Below are 17001 nucleotides of genomic sequence, written 5' to 3' on the forward strand. Positions count from 1 at the left end.
GTAGCTCGCCTATATTAGGGCCTCATCTCCAAGCTCATAAGGTACGTGCGACTAAGCTCTCTAAACACTCTAGCTCTCTTTGATCTCTTGCAATCAAATACCAGCTAACTAACTTAAGTATCAGATTGCCCACCCTGGGTCAAGCAACCCGAACACTCTGATTACTTCTCTCTTGCATCTCGACCAAGCGACCTACTCAGTTCGATGTCCGAACTACCAACCAGCAAGGAGCACCAGATCGCGAATCATCAGAACCGAACAAAAAATAGAATTATTTAGGATCATTCAACTAAGTTGGATCCTCCTCTAAGAGAGTGACTTAATTGCTACAACAAAGTAACTTGTAAAAGGCAATCTGCCCTAACCATGGCATTCGAGATTTCACTTTTGAAGGCATCATTTAACAGTAGATAATAGATATTGATCCTTCAAGGCATTCTACATGGAACTATTTGTCCAACCCGGGGGATCTCCGTTGATGAAAACTAGAACATCCCTAGATTGAAAAGGGCTGCAAACAAATGGGATCAGATATAGGTAGATCCAAATTTGATTCATTTATATTCAAATTCGAATAAGATTTTTGTCCATCAGATTTATACTGGATTTGGATATGATAATTTAGTTAAAAACACAACATTCAAACCAACTTTGCTAAAAATTTTTTATTAACACAACCAATGAGATGCTCTCCTCCCCCACCTAGTCTAGAAATTTTCTCCTTTTTTTAAATTTTCTTATTTTTTATTCCATATCATTTTTAAACAACCAATGAGATGCTCTCCTCCCCCACCAAAAATTTCTCCTAAACTACCTCCCCCACTAACCCTCACTTTCTCTTAAATTATCTCTAATTCATATTTATCTCCTAAATTATCTCTAATTCCTATTTATCCTCTCCCCCACTTTTTATCTATCTATCTATATTATATATTAAAACAAAGCGGTCAAGAAATTTTCTCCTTTTTTTGAATTTTTTACTATTTTAGTCCATGTCATTTTTGAAACAACCAATGAGATGCACTTTCTCAATAATCTAAACAATCTCTTCTCTTAATATTTCTCCTAAACAACCTCCCCCACTATCTCCCACTTTCTCCTAAATTATCTCTAACTCCTATTTATCTTCTACATTATCTCCAATTCTTATTTATCTCCAAAATTATTTCTAATTTAGTAGAGAGTTTCTCTCCTAAATTATCTCTAATTCCTATTGTCCTCTCCCCCATTTTTTATCTATATCTAAATGTTATTCAAATAATAAAAATTTAACATTAAGAAATAAAATATTATTTAAATATTTCAATAAAAAACATCTTAAGTAACAAGATATTATAAATATATAAATAATTATATAACAAAATATTTAGTAATATGTAATAGCTTCAAAAAAAAACTCACATAACAAGAAATTTTAAATATTTTACATATTATTTAAATATTTAACAAAACTAGATTTAAAATAGTTAAAATAACGAAAATACTTAATAAATTTAAAAATTTCGTAAAAGTAGAAAAATAATTATAACATAAAATTGAAATTAATAATAATTTAATATCTTACAAAATTATTAATGAAATTATGTATTAATAGTATAAATTATAATTTTATGGATTATTAAATTCAATAAATAACAAAAAAAATAAATATTTTACATATTATTAAAATATTCAAATAACTAAATATTTAGCATAACTAGATTTTAAATATTTAAAATAACGAAATTATGTAATGAATTTAAAATTTTCTTAAAAGTATAAATATAATTACAACATAATATTCAAATTAATAATAATTTAATATATTACAAAAGTAATAATGAAATTATGTAATAATAGTATAAATTATAATTTTATGGACTATTAAATTCAATAAATAATTAATATTTTAAAAAATAAATATTTTACATATTATTTAATTATTTAAATAACAAAATATTTAACATAACTATATTTTATATTAGTTAAAATATAGAACTTGTGCAATAAATTTAAAAAACTGAAAAGTAGAAAAATAATTATAACATAAAATTGAAATTAATAATTTAGTATTTTACAAAATTAATACTGAAATAACTTTAGTAATAATTTAATATATATATATATATATACATAATATTGTAAAAAACTAATTTCACTCGTATCAATTAATAATTCAATAAAATAAATTTCATAAAACTTAATATTTATTAATAATAATTTTAAACTCTTAATACATATTTATTATATAATTATATATTCTAATATTAATATTTATTGCATTTCAGTAATTATTTATTGTTTTTTGTGATAAATGTATTTTTAATAATTATGTATAAATTTATTTTTGTTTTTGTTATTTAACGGAAAACTTTCAATAACAATTGGGTTTAAACTACTATTATTGAAATTTTTAAGTTTTGTTTATTGTATTTATTGTATTTTTGTTGTAACTTATTGATTAATATTTATTAGAGATTAAACTATTATTTGAGGTTATACTATTTAATGACTAATTTAATATATTTTTAGTAATTATTGTATTTTTTCATTATTAATATACTCTAAATAATTGTGTATTTTTGCTATAAATTTTCAATAATTATTAGATATTAAACTTTTGTTATTTATCAGAGTTGAGACTATTGATTTAGCTAAAATTATGAGTGTTCATGAGTTGGTTTAGTTTGGTTGTAGGCTATTTGGCCAACCAAATTGACCAGGTCAAGTTGGGGTGTTGGTGAGCTGAAACCAACTAACCATTTGTAAAACCGACCCACTCACGTTGTATCGGTTTGGGTTGACTTCTTGGTTTGGTCAATCCGTTCAAAAGATTTAAACTAAAAAATTAAATTTAAATTCTAAAAATTATAGTGCAATCATTAAAAATTAAATTTATGATATAAAACATTTTAGACTAAGAAATATGGGAAATTTCCTACTTTCCATATTAAAAATTATATTTAAAATATAAAATATGAATATATATCAATGGCCAGGTCATCCGGTTTTGGTTGGTTTACAAATGGCCAAAGCGAAATTGATCCAACTTGGTCAAGTTGGGAAATTTTTTAACCAAAGTCGACCTAAAATATTAGAAAACCGACCAACTCAGGTTGAGTTGATCAGGTTGGTCGGTATCATCAATTTGATGAATAAACCTAACTGAAATTAATTGTTGTTATTTTTGTATTATAAAAGATTTATTAAAAGTAGTATATAAAATATGAATAATTATTAATTATTTAAAAAGGGGAAAATATAAAACAATTGTATACTCTTATATGTTTCTATTAGGGTCATTTACTAGAGCACGCCTTATAATTTTACAAATTTACTTAAACCAACCTTATAGTTTTCATTTTAGTAAAATATCCCATATATTTTACAACTTATTTACTTAATCAAACTTTCATTAAGAAGTGTTTGTTTTGCCATTAGGCCCATGATTTTTTATTCCAAAAATACCCTTAACACTTTTTTGTACAGTAAACAAAATTGACCAAATATAGCCAATAGAGTGGTTGTCTGTGTCTTATTATGGGCAAAAATGATATTTTTTTTATTTTCTTTTGGTTAAATTTATTTAAATGAACATTAGGGTTAATACTATCATTTTCCATTGTCATTTAATGGAAGATTGATTAAATCCATTGCAAATTATAAGTGGTGTTTTAGTAAAATACAAACTATAGGATAGATTTTAGTAAATCCATGAAACAATAGGGGGTGTTATAGTAAATGACCCATTCTATTATTTAGCTTTTGCTTAAGAAATCCCATACATCGCACGGGAGCAATTCTAGAGGCGGTGCAAGACTCCCTCTAGAAGCACTAGGAGTCGCCACCTCACATGGCTTATCTCCTTTTTTCCCCTCCTTTTTATTAGGAAACTAACACCAACTTTTTCCTAAATTATTTCTATTTATACCCTATTTCCTATTTATCTCCTTAATTATCTATAACTCCTATTTATCCTCTCCCCCACTTTTCATCTATATCTATCTAAAGAAAATTTCAATTAAAATATTTAATAATTATTTAAATATTATAAAAGAATTATATTAAAAACTTTAAAATATTTATTAAAAACACAAAAAATAATTGTAATGGGTTTAATTATATTCATATTATTAATAATTTTATATTTTTATGAAATTCATAATAAAATTATGTAATAACAATCTCAGTTATAATTTTGGGGATTATTCAATTAATTTAATAACTAAATAATATTATAAAAACATAAATAAAAATTATGTTCATATTATTAATAATTACATTATAATAATTAATCAATATTTTAAAAACAAAAAATAATAATTGAAATAGGTTTAATTATATTCATATTATTAATAATTTTATAATTTTATGAAATTCATAATGAAATGATGTAATAACAATCTAAGTTATAATTTTGTGGATTATTCAATTAATTTAATAACTAAATAATATTTTAAATATATATATTTATATAAATTATTTAAATAACAAAACATTAAAAATAGCTAAATAATTATGTAACAAAATATTTAAAATTGCATAATAACTTTAAAGAAATAAAATTTACATAACAAAAAAGATTAAAATTTTCAAATATTATTTAAATATTTAAATAGTGAAATATTTAACATAATTAAATTTTAAATAGTTAAAATAATGAAATTATGTAATAAATTTTAAAAAATATTAAGAGTAGAATAATAAGTATAATAGATTTCATAACTTTTGAATTAATAATAATTTTATATTTTACAAAATTGTGTAATTATATTATAAATTATCATTTCATGCATTATTAAATTTAATAAATAGTTCATATTTTATCATTTTAAATAATTGTATTATTAAAATATTAATGTTTTAAATAATAATTTCATATTTTACAAAATAATAACGAAATTATGTAATAACAATATAAATTATAATTTTGTGGACTATCCAATTTAATAACTAAATAATATTTTAAAAATATAACTAAAAAATTGTTTAAATAACAAAATATTTAAAATTACATAATAAATTTAAAGAAACAAAATTTAAGTAACAAAAAAGATTAAATATTTTACATATTATTTACATATTTAAATAATGAAATATTAACATAACTAAATTTTAAATAGTTAAAATAACGAAATTATGTAATAAATTTTAGAAAAAGTTCTTAAGAGTAGAATAATAATTATAATAGATTTCATAACTTTTGAATTAATAATAATTTTATATTTTAAAAAATTAATAAATAAATTATGTAATAATAGTATAAATTATTATTTCATGGATTATTAAATTTAATTAATAGTTAATATTTTAACATTTTAAATAATGGTATTATTTAACTAATTAAATAATGTTATAAATAACTAATTTTAAAAACTTTAAATTAATATCAAAATATTAATAATTAAATCATATCTTATATATTATTTCAAAAACAAAAATAGATTAAATAACAAAATTATGTTATAACTTTAAAAAATTATCCAAAGCACAAAGTATTTATAACTAGTAGGGCCCCATGCAATGCATGGGATGTGGCACCCTCCATGTCCTTATCCCCCACCTTGTAGTCAAGACACTCGACCCCATCCCTACCACATCCCCAGTGGGTATTTTATAAATGGAATTGTGGAATCCTAAGATTATAAGAATATGAGGAAAACTTAGAGATATTTTAAAAAGTCGATATTAAACCTATTAATATTTTACAAATTTACCATTGGATTTGGGGAATTATATGAAAACCCCGTCCCTCTCCCATCCCTGATTTAGAGCAAACATATTTTGCCCATCCCCACCCAATCTCTTCCCCATCCCTATTTAAGATTTGAGAAAACTTGCCCCGTTTGGGTTGGGGCTAGGTATTATGTATGTTTTATTTACTATTTTTAAATAAATTTTCAATATAAAAATTTGAATACTAAATCATATTTTAAACATTATTTGAAAAACAAAAGAATAGATTAAATAAAAAAATTCTATAGTAGCTTTAATAAGAATATAAAATATAAATAAATGAAAAAATAAACATTATTGAAATAGTGGAAGTAGATTAGTTAACTTAGAGGTATTAAAGCTTTTTATTAGTTATTTGTTATATTTTTGTTATAAATATTATTTCAGCAATTATGTATTCCGCAATAAATTTTTAATAATTATTAGAGATTAAACTATTGTTATTCGTTAGAGATTAGACTATTAATTTAGCTGAAATTAAGAATGTTCACTAGGAAATTCAGTCTGGTTGGAGATTGTTTGGCTAGCCAAACAAATTTGGTTTGGTAAGGAAATTGGTCACTCAAAACTAACCAATCATTACTAAAAACTAACCATTGGTTAATTAATAAATGTTCAAATTTTTAATATTTAGTGTAATTTATACTAATCTGTGTAATTTAATAAAATTTTATTAAATTTTTACAACAATTATTTTTCATAAAAGATATTACAAATTGGCATAATTTACTAATTTCTATAAAATCAATAATTATAATTAACAATTATCAAATAATTCAAGGAAACTCTTTAACTAAAAATCCATAATTTTTTAAATAATAATAGTTAAAAATTATAAAACCAATTTACGAAAAAAAATATTCTCCAAAACTATTTAAATAATAGGCCATTGTCACTATTCAACTAAATAATTATTAAAAATTTTAGGAAAATTAAATTAGGAAAATAATATACCAGAAATTGTTTCATATTTATTTAAATAACAATCCATTATTATTATTTTAATAAACAATTATAAAATAATTTAGAAAAATATTAAATCTATCCACAGCGGTCTAGACCACTTGGTCGACTTCAACAATACTTGGTTTTACATTAATTAACAATAAATTTTTTACTTTAAATTAAAATTAACATAATTTACCATAATTACATGAATTTACTATAATTACATCATATTGATTAATAGTAAATAATTTAGGCTTAAAAAGTAAATAATTTACATTAATTCACATTAATTCACATTAATTTATTGTTATACTAATTTTCTATACATTTTTGCTAATCAACAACAATTTCATTAATTTTTGAAATTTGTCATAGAATATTGTTAGTTAATTAGTTATATAAAATTATTAGAATCGTATGGATGGCAATTTTCCCTGTAAAACTAGAGCCCTACTCTGTCCCACCCCGAGCGCCAAACGAGGAAAATATTTTTACTCCAAATCAGGGACAGGGAAGGGATGAGGTTTGCATACCTCAAACCCGATGATAAATTAATAAAATATTAGTAGATTTAATATTGATTTTTAAAATATCTCTAAGTTTTTCTCATATTCTTATAACCCTAGGATCCCACAATTCCATTTATAAAATACCCCCAAATTGTCATAATCCAATTCCTAAAATACCCCCCCCCCCAATTCCCATAAATCATATTTATAAAATGTCAACAAATTAGATTATTTTTTAGTGGTTGCCTCAGTTAGGGAAAATTTAGGGATTGGTCTCGCCTTGAACCTGCCCCACCACCAAGGGAGGGGGTGAGGGACAGGGAGGAGGGCCCCGTTCAATGCACAGGTTGGTGTATATATACACCAAATTGGATTATATCAGATCGGATGGTGGTGGATCCATATTTGATAGAATTACAAGCACATTGGATCCGGATCACCCTTAATATTCAAATTCAGACAACCGGACACCATTTGCAGCCCTATGAAAATCCTTTTAAGAACCTTCTTTGAAAACTTTGCATCTTAAAACAGAACTACAGGGAAAAAGGTCTGTAAATTGGGGGGCTCATCATCAAATGCCAACCATGAGAAAGCTCCAATCAAGCATTGTTGCAGAGCTCGTTGGGAAGTTCGATATTGTAAACCTTCTTGTATGAGAGGATAAAGACTTCTTGTGTTTCGGTGTCTCTTACAGAGAGCATAAATCAGGGAGAGTGAGACAGTGGAAGATGAAGGAAATCCATCTATGCTATTGCAGATTTCAAGAAGTAGCAGACAAGGGCAGAATTGAGCAATCCAACACCAAGCCAACCATTTCCATTGACCCACCCAAATAATCCACATTAAGCTCAGTTTGAACCTAAATCTGAAAATCTAAAACGAAATTTTCAACCAGTATTTCAAACCACAATGGTACTCAATCCAAACGTGCAGGTTCAAGATTTTACTGGAAAGAATGCAGATGGGAAACAACCCATTTGCTCCTAACCTTAACTAAAAGGTAACTGCAAGTGATGAACTAAAAAAGTTAAAACAATATATCAGAGTTAATCTACCATTAACAAAGAGAAACACCCCTTTAACATTGATGTGAACTGGGAAATTACTGTCGCAGAAAGGAACTAAACTATAATTCTTTTATTGCCTATCAAGCAATAGAAATTGAACATACCAGTCTGGCAAGAAGGCAATATTAAGAATCAAAAACTGTATTCTGTAACAGAGAGCATGCACACAACCATCTAGTACTTAAGATGTGAAGAAAATAGGAGAAATAGCAACACAACTCAAATGAACAAGCTAAAAAAGCTATAGAGATGGAGTAACCCAAACCGAACGGCCAATAATTCGCAGTGATTCTGTTGGGTAACATGACTGGATGGTTTTCTCTTGTATGTTGAAGATGCCCAAATCATGAACTCCCCATTCTGTATTTATGGAGCAATCTAGTCCATTGTCGTCGGTGAAATAGATGCAGTTCGCACTGCATTCGGGAAATTCACGAGCAGAGATAGAAACAGAATAGTTGTCACCCAAGAACAACACACGGTCACCTATGCTTTTCACCTCCACCCACCTGGGGTTCATAGAGCTCCGCTCCTCTAGCTTGAAAACCTTGAAGCCACCTGTTCTATGTAGCTGGGAAGGACTGTTGGCGTCATCATCGAAGTAATCATGCCTCAGAACCAACAATAAATCGCCTGACGACTCCACTAAGTATCTCTTATGAATAACTCTGCCACCAGTCAACACTGGCGGAACCTGTGCAATTACAGTCCTCTTGGGAGAAGAGGAAGAAACATCCCAAGCGTCTAAACCTCCATGATTACCCAATGTGTAGAATCTCTCCTTGTGGTAAATGATGTCATCGTAAGGACGGAAGCCTCTCCTCAAAATGGTCCATGACTCATCTCCAGCTCTACAGAAGGCCAAATCTCCTTGCTCGCCGTGGGTTATCATGGCTATGTAGTCGTGCGGAGCTAACGTTGGACTTGAGGACAGAACCACTTTATGTATGAAATACCCTCGGAGGTTGGCAGGGGTGTCGGAGAATCCGTCGGAAAATATATATTCGATTACGGCACTGGATTCTGATCGGCGGGCGTTCGAAACATAGGGGAGAGTCGCCACGGGTGGGGTGGGAGTCGGATTCGAGGGACTGTAGGAGAGAAAGGATTTACGAGATGAGCATCACAGTTTTCGTCCTGGAGTGCCAACCAACCATGGAAGGACCCAAAGCAGACAGCGTTACAGAACTGCTTGGGAAATTTGATCTTGTAGAGTTTTTACTCTGAGAGGCTAAAGAATTTGCGAGTTTCAGCGTAGGTTTCCGGGAGCATAAGCCAGGGTGAGTGGGGGGATGGAGGGTCGAGAGGATTCAGCATCCCTTCTGCTGCAAATTTCCAGGAGGGGCAAACGGCGGAGAAGCGAATACAATCAACCAAGTTCAGCCGTTTCCATATGAGAACTAAGAGTTCGTCCGGAAGGTCCGACCAGCCGGCCATGGTAGCGGAGCACAGCTGCGCAGGCTGACGAGGGAGTGTACAACTGTACAAGGAGGGCTGTGGCACCAGCACCGTAGGAAGTAAACATTGACCACCGACATCACACCGCGTCACCGCCCGCCAATTAAGAATTCAGGTGGCGGAGAACGGAAGAAAGCATGGAGGGCCTTTTAGTAATTTTATGAATAAACTTTACGAAAACAACCTTACTGGTTGCTACTAGCGCTAGAGCGCCATGGGCCTATCATCTGGCTCGAGTAAAACGGTTTGGGGCCATATAGGCCCAAAGTTTTATTCTGGTCCGGTAAAGACATTTTCATATTATTTTTAACAAACTCGGGGACAATTGGAGAAAAGTTTTACTTGTACGCAAACTGTTGAAGCATTTCAAAAGTAAGGCATTGACGGAATGGTCGAAAACTAAATCATCTTTACTTAGCATCTATCATTGATTCCAATCCTTTGAACATAAAACGGACAAGAAGACCAAGGAGCCAATGATTCTTTATCCCCATAATACCAGGATTCTTCTCCAGTCACACTGTGCTAAACACAAAGATATGGTGAATGTAATTGCCAATCAAAGATTACCCCCCCTTGTGATCATCTTGCCTGTACCATGAAAATGGATAAGGAGACTTCAGACTTGAAAGTTGAAGCCAGTGTCATTGCCCTTATGAAACTATCTTGCAAAGTTTTTGTGACATTTTTCTCTAGATTCATTATAAGAAATACTTTTCAAAGAATTAAAACCTATTTAGGAATATCATCTAAGTATTGAGATTTGCTCCTTACAGCCTCATTCCACCTTGTGTTGGGAACATCTTCTCATGAATAAAAACAAACATAAAGTAGTGAAGAAGTTCCTGATATACGGCTGAGACAATTGTGGAATTAATGTGAGGAACACTCTGAAGAATAGATACGACTCCACCTAATAGCTTAAGCTTTTAAGTTGAAGGATTATCCCGTCACCTATTATAGTTAACTTGGCTTTAAGACAAGGTATGGATGAAATTATGCTTCTCCATGCTTCAAAGTAAACAGCTTTTACATGAGATGTAATGTGTTTAAAATAAAAACCTATTCAGGACCTCACCTATCAGCTTTAGCGCTTTTAGTTTGAACAGTTCTTTGAAAGCAATTGTCTGCAGAGTACACCTATTGGGTAATGATGCTGTTGTCACATATTTGCCTGCCGGCTAGAAAGAAGGCTGAAACGAGTAAAAGGAGGGAGGAGTTGCATTGTGGCAACGGTCTAGTACAAAATATGCACAGCACCATCGGCTTGATTAGTTTGATGTTTCAGGCGACTTCTTGGGTATCAGCCTATCAGGACCAGATTTTTTGTGATATTTGTTCCTCTCGGAACCACTGTAATAGTTAGTCATAGACTGCTTGATAGAAGAGGGGGCTTCAGACCATCGGGTCCAGGAGCTTTCAGAGCTCCAAGACATGAAAAGAATTCCTTACAAGTTACAATATTGGGTCTTGTGTATTTTCAAACTTCAGACTGTATGGGCTAACCTCATCCATCATCAAAAGCGTTTTGGCTTGAGATGCAACGGAATCATTCCCCGTTTCACTTTTTTACGATAACAGACAGTAATTAGTCCTACAAAGCTTGTACTTCTGTAGTTAAAAGTTGAAACATTTGCCAATGGTGCAGATTGTAAACCAGGGGTTGCAAAACAATATAAAAGTTCATTCTCTAACAAATAATATCTAACACGATTTTTTCATGCCAATTGAAACTTAATGGCAAACAACCATTATCGTAGAACGTCATCCACAAAACTGTTAGACATAATAATTAATAAACTACCGACTAGGAAGATCCATTTATATCAAAACGTTCGCATAAAACAGAAAGAATATGCCTGGTCTACAAACCTTGCCAAAACAAAATGGGATCCAGATTGATGGGGATCTCCCTAAGAAACTATTGTCTGAGACTTGTTGAGGATCACTCCTTCATATTTCACTTGGAACCATTTCATAGCATCCTCCTTTGTGACCCTGTGTTGGATCCCAACACGAGATTTGCACCTACGACGGCGAGCAACGCGATATCCCGGTCGTTCGAGTACGACATAAAAGTCCATACCATAAATACCGGTTGAAGGATCATACCTAAAACAGAAAGTATCAATCAATATATTAACTATGTGCAAATAGAATAGGTATTGAAAACATGCGCACTGGGAAAAGGAAAATGCATTTCAAGCAGGGAAGAATTAGCATGCATATCATTTCAGGCTTGAACCAAAACAAATCTGTACCTGAGCTACTAAATGCTCGTCAACCTTAGAGAAATGAACATATTTAAAGATCTAAGAAAAGGGTCATCTGGGTCTTGGGAGGGGTGGATTGGATACAGACCTAACCTTTGGCATCTTTTTTAACCAAGTAGCCTCTTAGACTCAAACCCATGTTCTGACGCTTGCCAATCCAACCATTACACCAAGCAATGGACCCTAGTTGAAGGTAAAAAAGATCTAATTGGGTACATTAAGTAGCTTCTCTACGTGACCCCCCACCTATCTTTGCAACATGGAGTCATGGAGTAATCATTTGGTGGATAACGACTTTCAACCAGATAAAAGGATGAATTGGCCTGGCCAAATTTTCAATCCCAGTCCATATCAACCTCATATCCAACACTATGGAGATATATTCCATTAATAACAACCATAGGTTTTTGAATTAATATAACAGTTGTCCACAAAACAAGGTACTTTTTGATAGGCAAGGTAAAACTTCCTCGACAACATAGAAGATTCATGGGCTATTAGATAAGCTCATTAAACAACCTGAGAGAACCCTTTAAAATTTACAAAAAAATACTAAAACATAAAAAATCGAAAGTATATAATCTTATTACAAGCCGTGCCACTTCCATCACAAAATTTCCCAAACTTGACACGAGTATTACGGAAAAAATGGAAAGCAAAATTCACATGTAGATAAGCCAATCTCCTAACATGGGAAATAACAACCACAAGTATTTTGAAGTTTTGAACTAAGAAACACGAATTTGCCACAATTATTGATAGTGCAGCAATCAGGATGTATTGGTCAATTTGTCCCGATAGAAGTTCAATTTAATAAAGGAAAAGATAGCAAACCATATCTACAAACATCTCAATGGGAAATGCTCAAAGAAAGAAATATTCCATTGGAAAAATACGAGTATCACTGAAACAGTGAAGTGTGGAGAAAAGATGATGCAACAGAAAATAATTGCTAGACTTCATTATTAGGCACCATTAACCTCAAAGACCAGACATAATAGCAGGCGTCAATGGAGCAAACAGTCATTTGAAAAGGCAAGGAACACCTCTGAAGTTTTTATTATATAAAAATAAAGAAACAGATTGTTCATATATTAAGAAATAAGAATGTGCTTACAAAATGAAAGAAATAAGAATGTCTTCTTTCTACAAAAAGAGACCTAGTGCGAGTGCCTAAAGCCATGAGTTAAAAATTAAGTGCAAAGGAACTTTTTGAGGGAGAAACTAAAATGAATCAATATGCCCTAGAGAATATAATACGAAAGCAACTTCTCTATTGCAATTAATAGAACCAAAAAAATACCCAACAGATAGATCTAAACTGTACCATGCATTCAATTAATTCCAACTCAAAATGAAAGAGTAAAATAAACGGTGGAGCGAAACCAGAAAAATATAAAAAGTTAGCACTTATGGGAACTTTCCCTAATCACGCAAGGTTCGTATAAACTACTTGAGTTCGCTAGTCAGTGATTGAACAGAGTATAAGTTCACCAATATATCAAAGACAAATTCATATAGAAGACAGAACCGTTGCCTACGATCTACAGATCATCAATTAAATCACCACCAATAAAAAATCGACACACAGTCACAAACGATGGGCTTTTAATTCAAGTTCATGTTAATCAGCATTGGAAAAGAACAGCAAAACTTAATGGGAAAGGCACGGAATTTCTGCTTACTTGATACCCAAATCGATATGCTCCTGAATACCGAAACCGAAGCATCCAGTATCACTGAAGTTCCTCCTCAACAGCTCGTATTCCTTGACCTTCAACCCACTCTCCAGAAGTTGCATCGCCTTCTCACCCCTGACTGTGACGTAACATGCAATCTTCTCATTACGTCTTATACCAAAAGACCGAACGGTGTACCTAGCTGTCAAGACATCAACCCATCAGCCCAAACAACAACAAAATCACAGACAAGTAGACAGAGCGTTTGTTATTGGTAATAAACAGAGCATATTCAAGCAAGACTAAATCAAACTTACCCTTTGAGAAAACGGGGGTCTGCCCACTCAGCTGCTCCAACACCTACAATTGGAATTTAAAAGATAGATTTAGACACAAGCGGCTAAAAAATTAGATCTGAGGCATACTAAGAATGTTAGAAACGCATATGGGAAACCTTCGCGGCTCTGGTGAGACGATCTCCACTTTCACCGACGGAGATGTTGAGGACTAATTTTTGAACTTTGATTTCCCGCATTGGGTTCGATAGCTTCTTCTCTGAAGCCTGTTTTGGGTACAGAAAAACTCATTTAGAAAGATCTCAGACCAGTAAGCAGGAATAGAAAGAAGAAAAGAAAACAAGAAATCTTAAACAAGTAGAGAGAAAGGAATGAGAAGATCCACCATTGCTCTCCACAGCCGAGGTTACAGAGGCAACCGAGTGGGTTGATAGTTTACGGAGGGAAGCGGTGAGATAGAAGAAACCCTAGGAGAAATACGATGACTGGACATGCTAGGGCTTTGTATTCCTCGTGGGAACCTCTTAAATGACAATAATACCCCTAAAATGAAGAGATGGTGAGCGCTATTCTGTTAAAACCAAAAAACAGAATTGAAAATTTCGGTTTTGGTTTGTTTGGTTCGGGTTTTTTGGTTTTTAGTTAAATCGGTTCGATAAATTTGATTTTTGATTAATTCGATTTTCAGTTTCAGTTTCTAAAATTAGAAATTCAGTTAACTGAATTATTCTAACTTTCTATTATTATATATAACATATAGTATATAATATATAACATATAATATATAATAATATATTATATGTTTATATATTAATATATAATATAATAAAATTTCATTTCATAATATATATTTTATAATATATAATATATATTTCATGTTATAATATATATAATAAAGTATATATTATTAAAATTTGGCTTTAACTGAAATAACTGAAAATTGAACCAAAAAAATCGGTTTTTCTACTATCCACTTTCAATTTCGGTTTAAATTTTTTTAGTTGAGTTTTTAAAATTTTAATTTATTTGATTGTTCAATTTTTAATCGTATAAACCGCCTAATTTCACCCGTCCCATGGGCCCTACCCAGATTGAAGCGGATTTTATACCATTGATCGGGGTTCAGAATAAACCCGAAACTCTAGGGCGGGGATGGTATTTGCCACTCCACTTGGATTATATTATAAATATAATATATAATTATTAATATGATAATATATGTTATATTATATTATATTACATAATATAAAATAGTTCTAGCCTTTTAGATAAGTTTAAAAAACAAGAAATTAATAAATTAATACATATACAAGAATGACTAGGGCGGGGCGGGGCAAAATCAAGGATAGGGGATAGGGAAGGGGTTAAGATTTTGAGCTCACCATAAAATAGTTCTAGGTAAGTTTAAATAAACAAATAAATAAGTATACAAGTAAGAATGACTGGGGGCGGGGTAAAGTCAGAGATCCCCTTTTTCTGTGGGATGGAAATGGGGTTAAGATTTTTAACCCCGCCATAAAATAGTAATAAGTAATAAAAAATTAATTAATTAATAAGTATACAAGTAAAAATGACTAAGATGGGCAGGACAAAGTCAGGGATCCTCATTTCCTATGAGGATGGGGATGGGAATTTGAATTCATGATCGGGTAAAGGGCATGCAAAATCTGGCCCCGCCCCCGCCCCATTGCCATTCCTACAAAAACGATGAAGCAGAAGCATAAATCTGTATTTTTTTCACTTTATTTACAAACGAAAAGTAAAAAACAATTCAATGTCTTACAAAACTTTTTAAAATTCCTTTGCCAAGATTCGAACCCGGGTCTCTAGGGCGAGAGCCGAGTATCCTAACCAATTAGACTACAACGGAGCTGACAATTGCTGTCCTCTTTATCCTCCATATTCCCCAAAGCGCAATGCATTTTTTGGCAAAATTCAAAATATAATTCCATTGCCGAGACCGAACCCGGGTCTCTCGGGTGAGAACGTATCCTAACCAACTAGACTACAAAGGACTTGTCTATTTATCCTCGTTAAGCTCTATATTTCAAATGTAATTTAAAGCATTTTCTCTAGCAAAATTCAACCCGAGTCTCGGTTAAGAGTCGAGTATCCTAACCATAGAATGCATTTTTGGCAAAATTAAAAATTTAATTCCGTTGCCGGGACTCGAACCCGATTCTCTCGGTTAAGAGCCGAGTATCCTAACCATAGACCACAAAGGAGCTATTTACTTCTTCCTCTTTAGAGAAATTTTAAAATCGTGATTCAATGCATTTTTGGCAAAATTAAAAATTTAATTCAGATGCCGGGACTCGAACCCGGGCCTCTCGGGTGAGAGCCGAGTATCCTAACCAACTAGAGTACAACGGAGTCGTTTACTGCTGTCCTCTTTAACCTTAATGATTTTTTTTCTGCCAAAATTCAAAATATAATTCCGTTGCCGGGACTCGAACCCGGGTCTCTCGGGTGAGAGCCGAGTATCCTAACCAACTAGACTACAACGGAGCTGTTTACGTCTGTCCTCTTTTCCAAAGTAACAATTCAAGCTTTTTTTTTGTGACAAAATTCAAAATATAATTCCGTTGCCGGAACTCGGACCCATGTCTCTCGGGTGAGAGCCGAGTATCCTAACCAACTAGACTACAACGGAGCTGTTTACGTCTGTCCTCTTTTCCAAAGCAGCAATTCAAAGCTTTTTTTTGTGACAAAATTCAAAATATAATTCCGTTGCCGGAACTCGGACCCATGTCTCTCGGGTGAGAGCTGAGTATCCTAACCAACTAGAATACAACGGAGCTGTCTATTGTTTTCAACCACAATTTTCAAGTCTCCAGTACAATAAATAGTCAACATAAGAAAAAGGCATGCTCATTTAAACATATCCAACCGATGAGCAGCCCTATTAACTAATAGTCTAAAGAAGATTTGGAGCACCCAAGATCAAAAATCCATAACTAGCTTTGCATTTGTCTAATATAATCAAAATTTTCTTCTACTTCTCCTGTTTAACTACTTTCAGAGCTTCAAAGACAATAAAAAGTCCAAAACTT

The 17001-nt window shown here is 31.6% G+C and overlaps 2 protein-coding genes and 2 non-coding genes across 4 annotated transcripts; all 4 read right to left on the reverse strand.

The window, feature by feature from the left end:
• Nucleotides 1-8352: 8352 nt before the first annotated feature.
• LOC104609742 (F-box protein SKIP23-like) lies at nt 8353-9800 on the reverse strand. Its single transcript, XM_088897812.1, has 2 exons — nt 9463-9800; nt 8353-9364 (listed from the first exon to the last, which is right to left on the reverse strand). Exons 1-2 carry the CDS (start codon nt 9677-9679, stop codon nt 8484-8486), a joined length of 1098 nt encoding a protein of 365 aa, XP_088753938.1. The 5' UTR covers nt 9680-9800; the 3' UTR covers nt 8353-8483.
• A 1563-nt stretch (nt 9801-11363) lies between these two features.
• LOC104609743 (large ribosomal subunit protein uL5) lies at nt 11364-14472 on the reverse strand. The gene is made up of 5 exons (XM_010276120.3): nt 14334-14472; nt 14107-14214; nt 13970-14012; nt 13659-13854; nt 11364-11812 (listed from the first exon to the last, which is right to left on the reverse strand). The coding sequence occupies exons 1-5, from the start codon at nt 14334-14336 to the stop codon at nt 11614-11616; spliced, it is 549 nt and encodes a 182-aa protein (XP_010274422.1). The 5' UTR covers nt 14337-14472; the 3' UTR covers nt 11364-11613.
• A 1776-nt stretch (nt 14473-16248) lies between these two features.
• On the reverse strand, nt 16249-16321 carry TRNAE-CUC (transfer RNA glutamic acid (anticodon CUC)). Its single transcript has one exon. It is a non-coding gene; the product is annotated as a tRNA-Glu (tRNA).
• A 62-nt stretch (nt 16322-16383) lies between these two features.
• On the reverse strand, nt 16384-16456 carry TRNAE-CUC (transfer RNA glutamic acid (anticodon CUC)). Its single transcript has one exon. It is a non-coding gene; the product is annotated as a tRNA-Glu (tRNA).
• Nucleotides 16457-17001: the final 545 nt, after the last annotated feature.

The sequence above is a fragment of the Nelumbo nucifera genome, chromosome 1 (assembly GCF_055504915.1).
Source record: "Nelumbo nucifera cultivar China Antique chromosome 1, China Antique-T2T, whole genome shotgun sequence".
Classification (NCBI taxonomy): domain Eukaryota; kingdom Viridiplantae; phylum Streptophyta; class Magnoliopsida; order Proteales; family Nelumbonaceae; genus Nelumbo; species Nelumbo nucifera.

Coding starts and splice junctions, on each gene's coding strand:
- LOC104609742 (XM_088897812.1), bottom strand. CDS start 9,679: ATGGCCGGCTGGTCGGACCTTCCGGACGAACTCTTAGTTCTCATATGG. Junction 9,365..9,462: donor ATTCTTTAGCCTCTCAGAGT/AAAAACTCTACA, acceptor GAAAACTGTGAT/GCTCATCTCGTAAATCCTTT.
- LOC104609743 (XM_010276120.3), bottom strand. Junction 14,013..14,106: donor GTCTCACCAGAGCCGCGAAG/GTTTCCCATATG, acceptor TTCCAATTGTAG/GTGTTGGAGCAGCTGAGTGG. Junction 11,813..13,658: donor CATATCGATTTGGGTATCAA/GTAAGCAGAAAT, acceptor TTTCTGTTTTAG/GTATGATCCTTCAACCGGTA.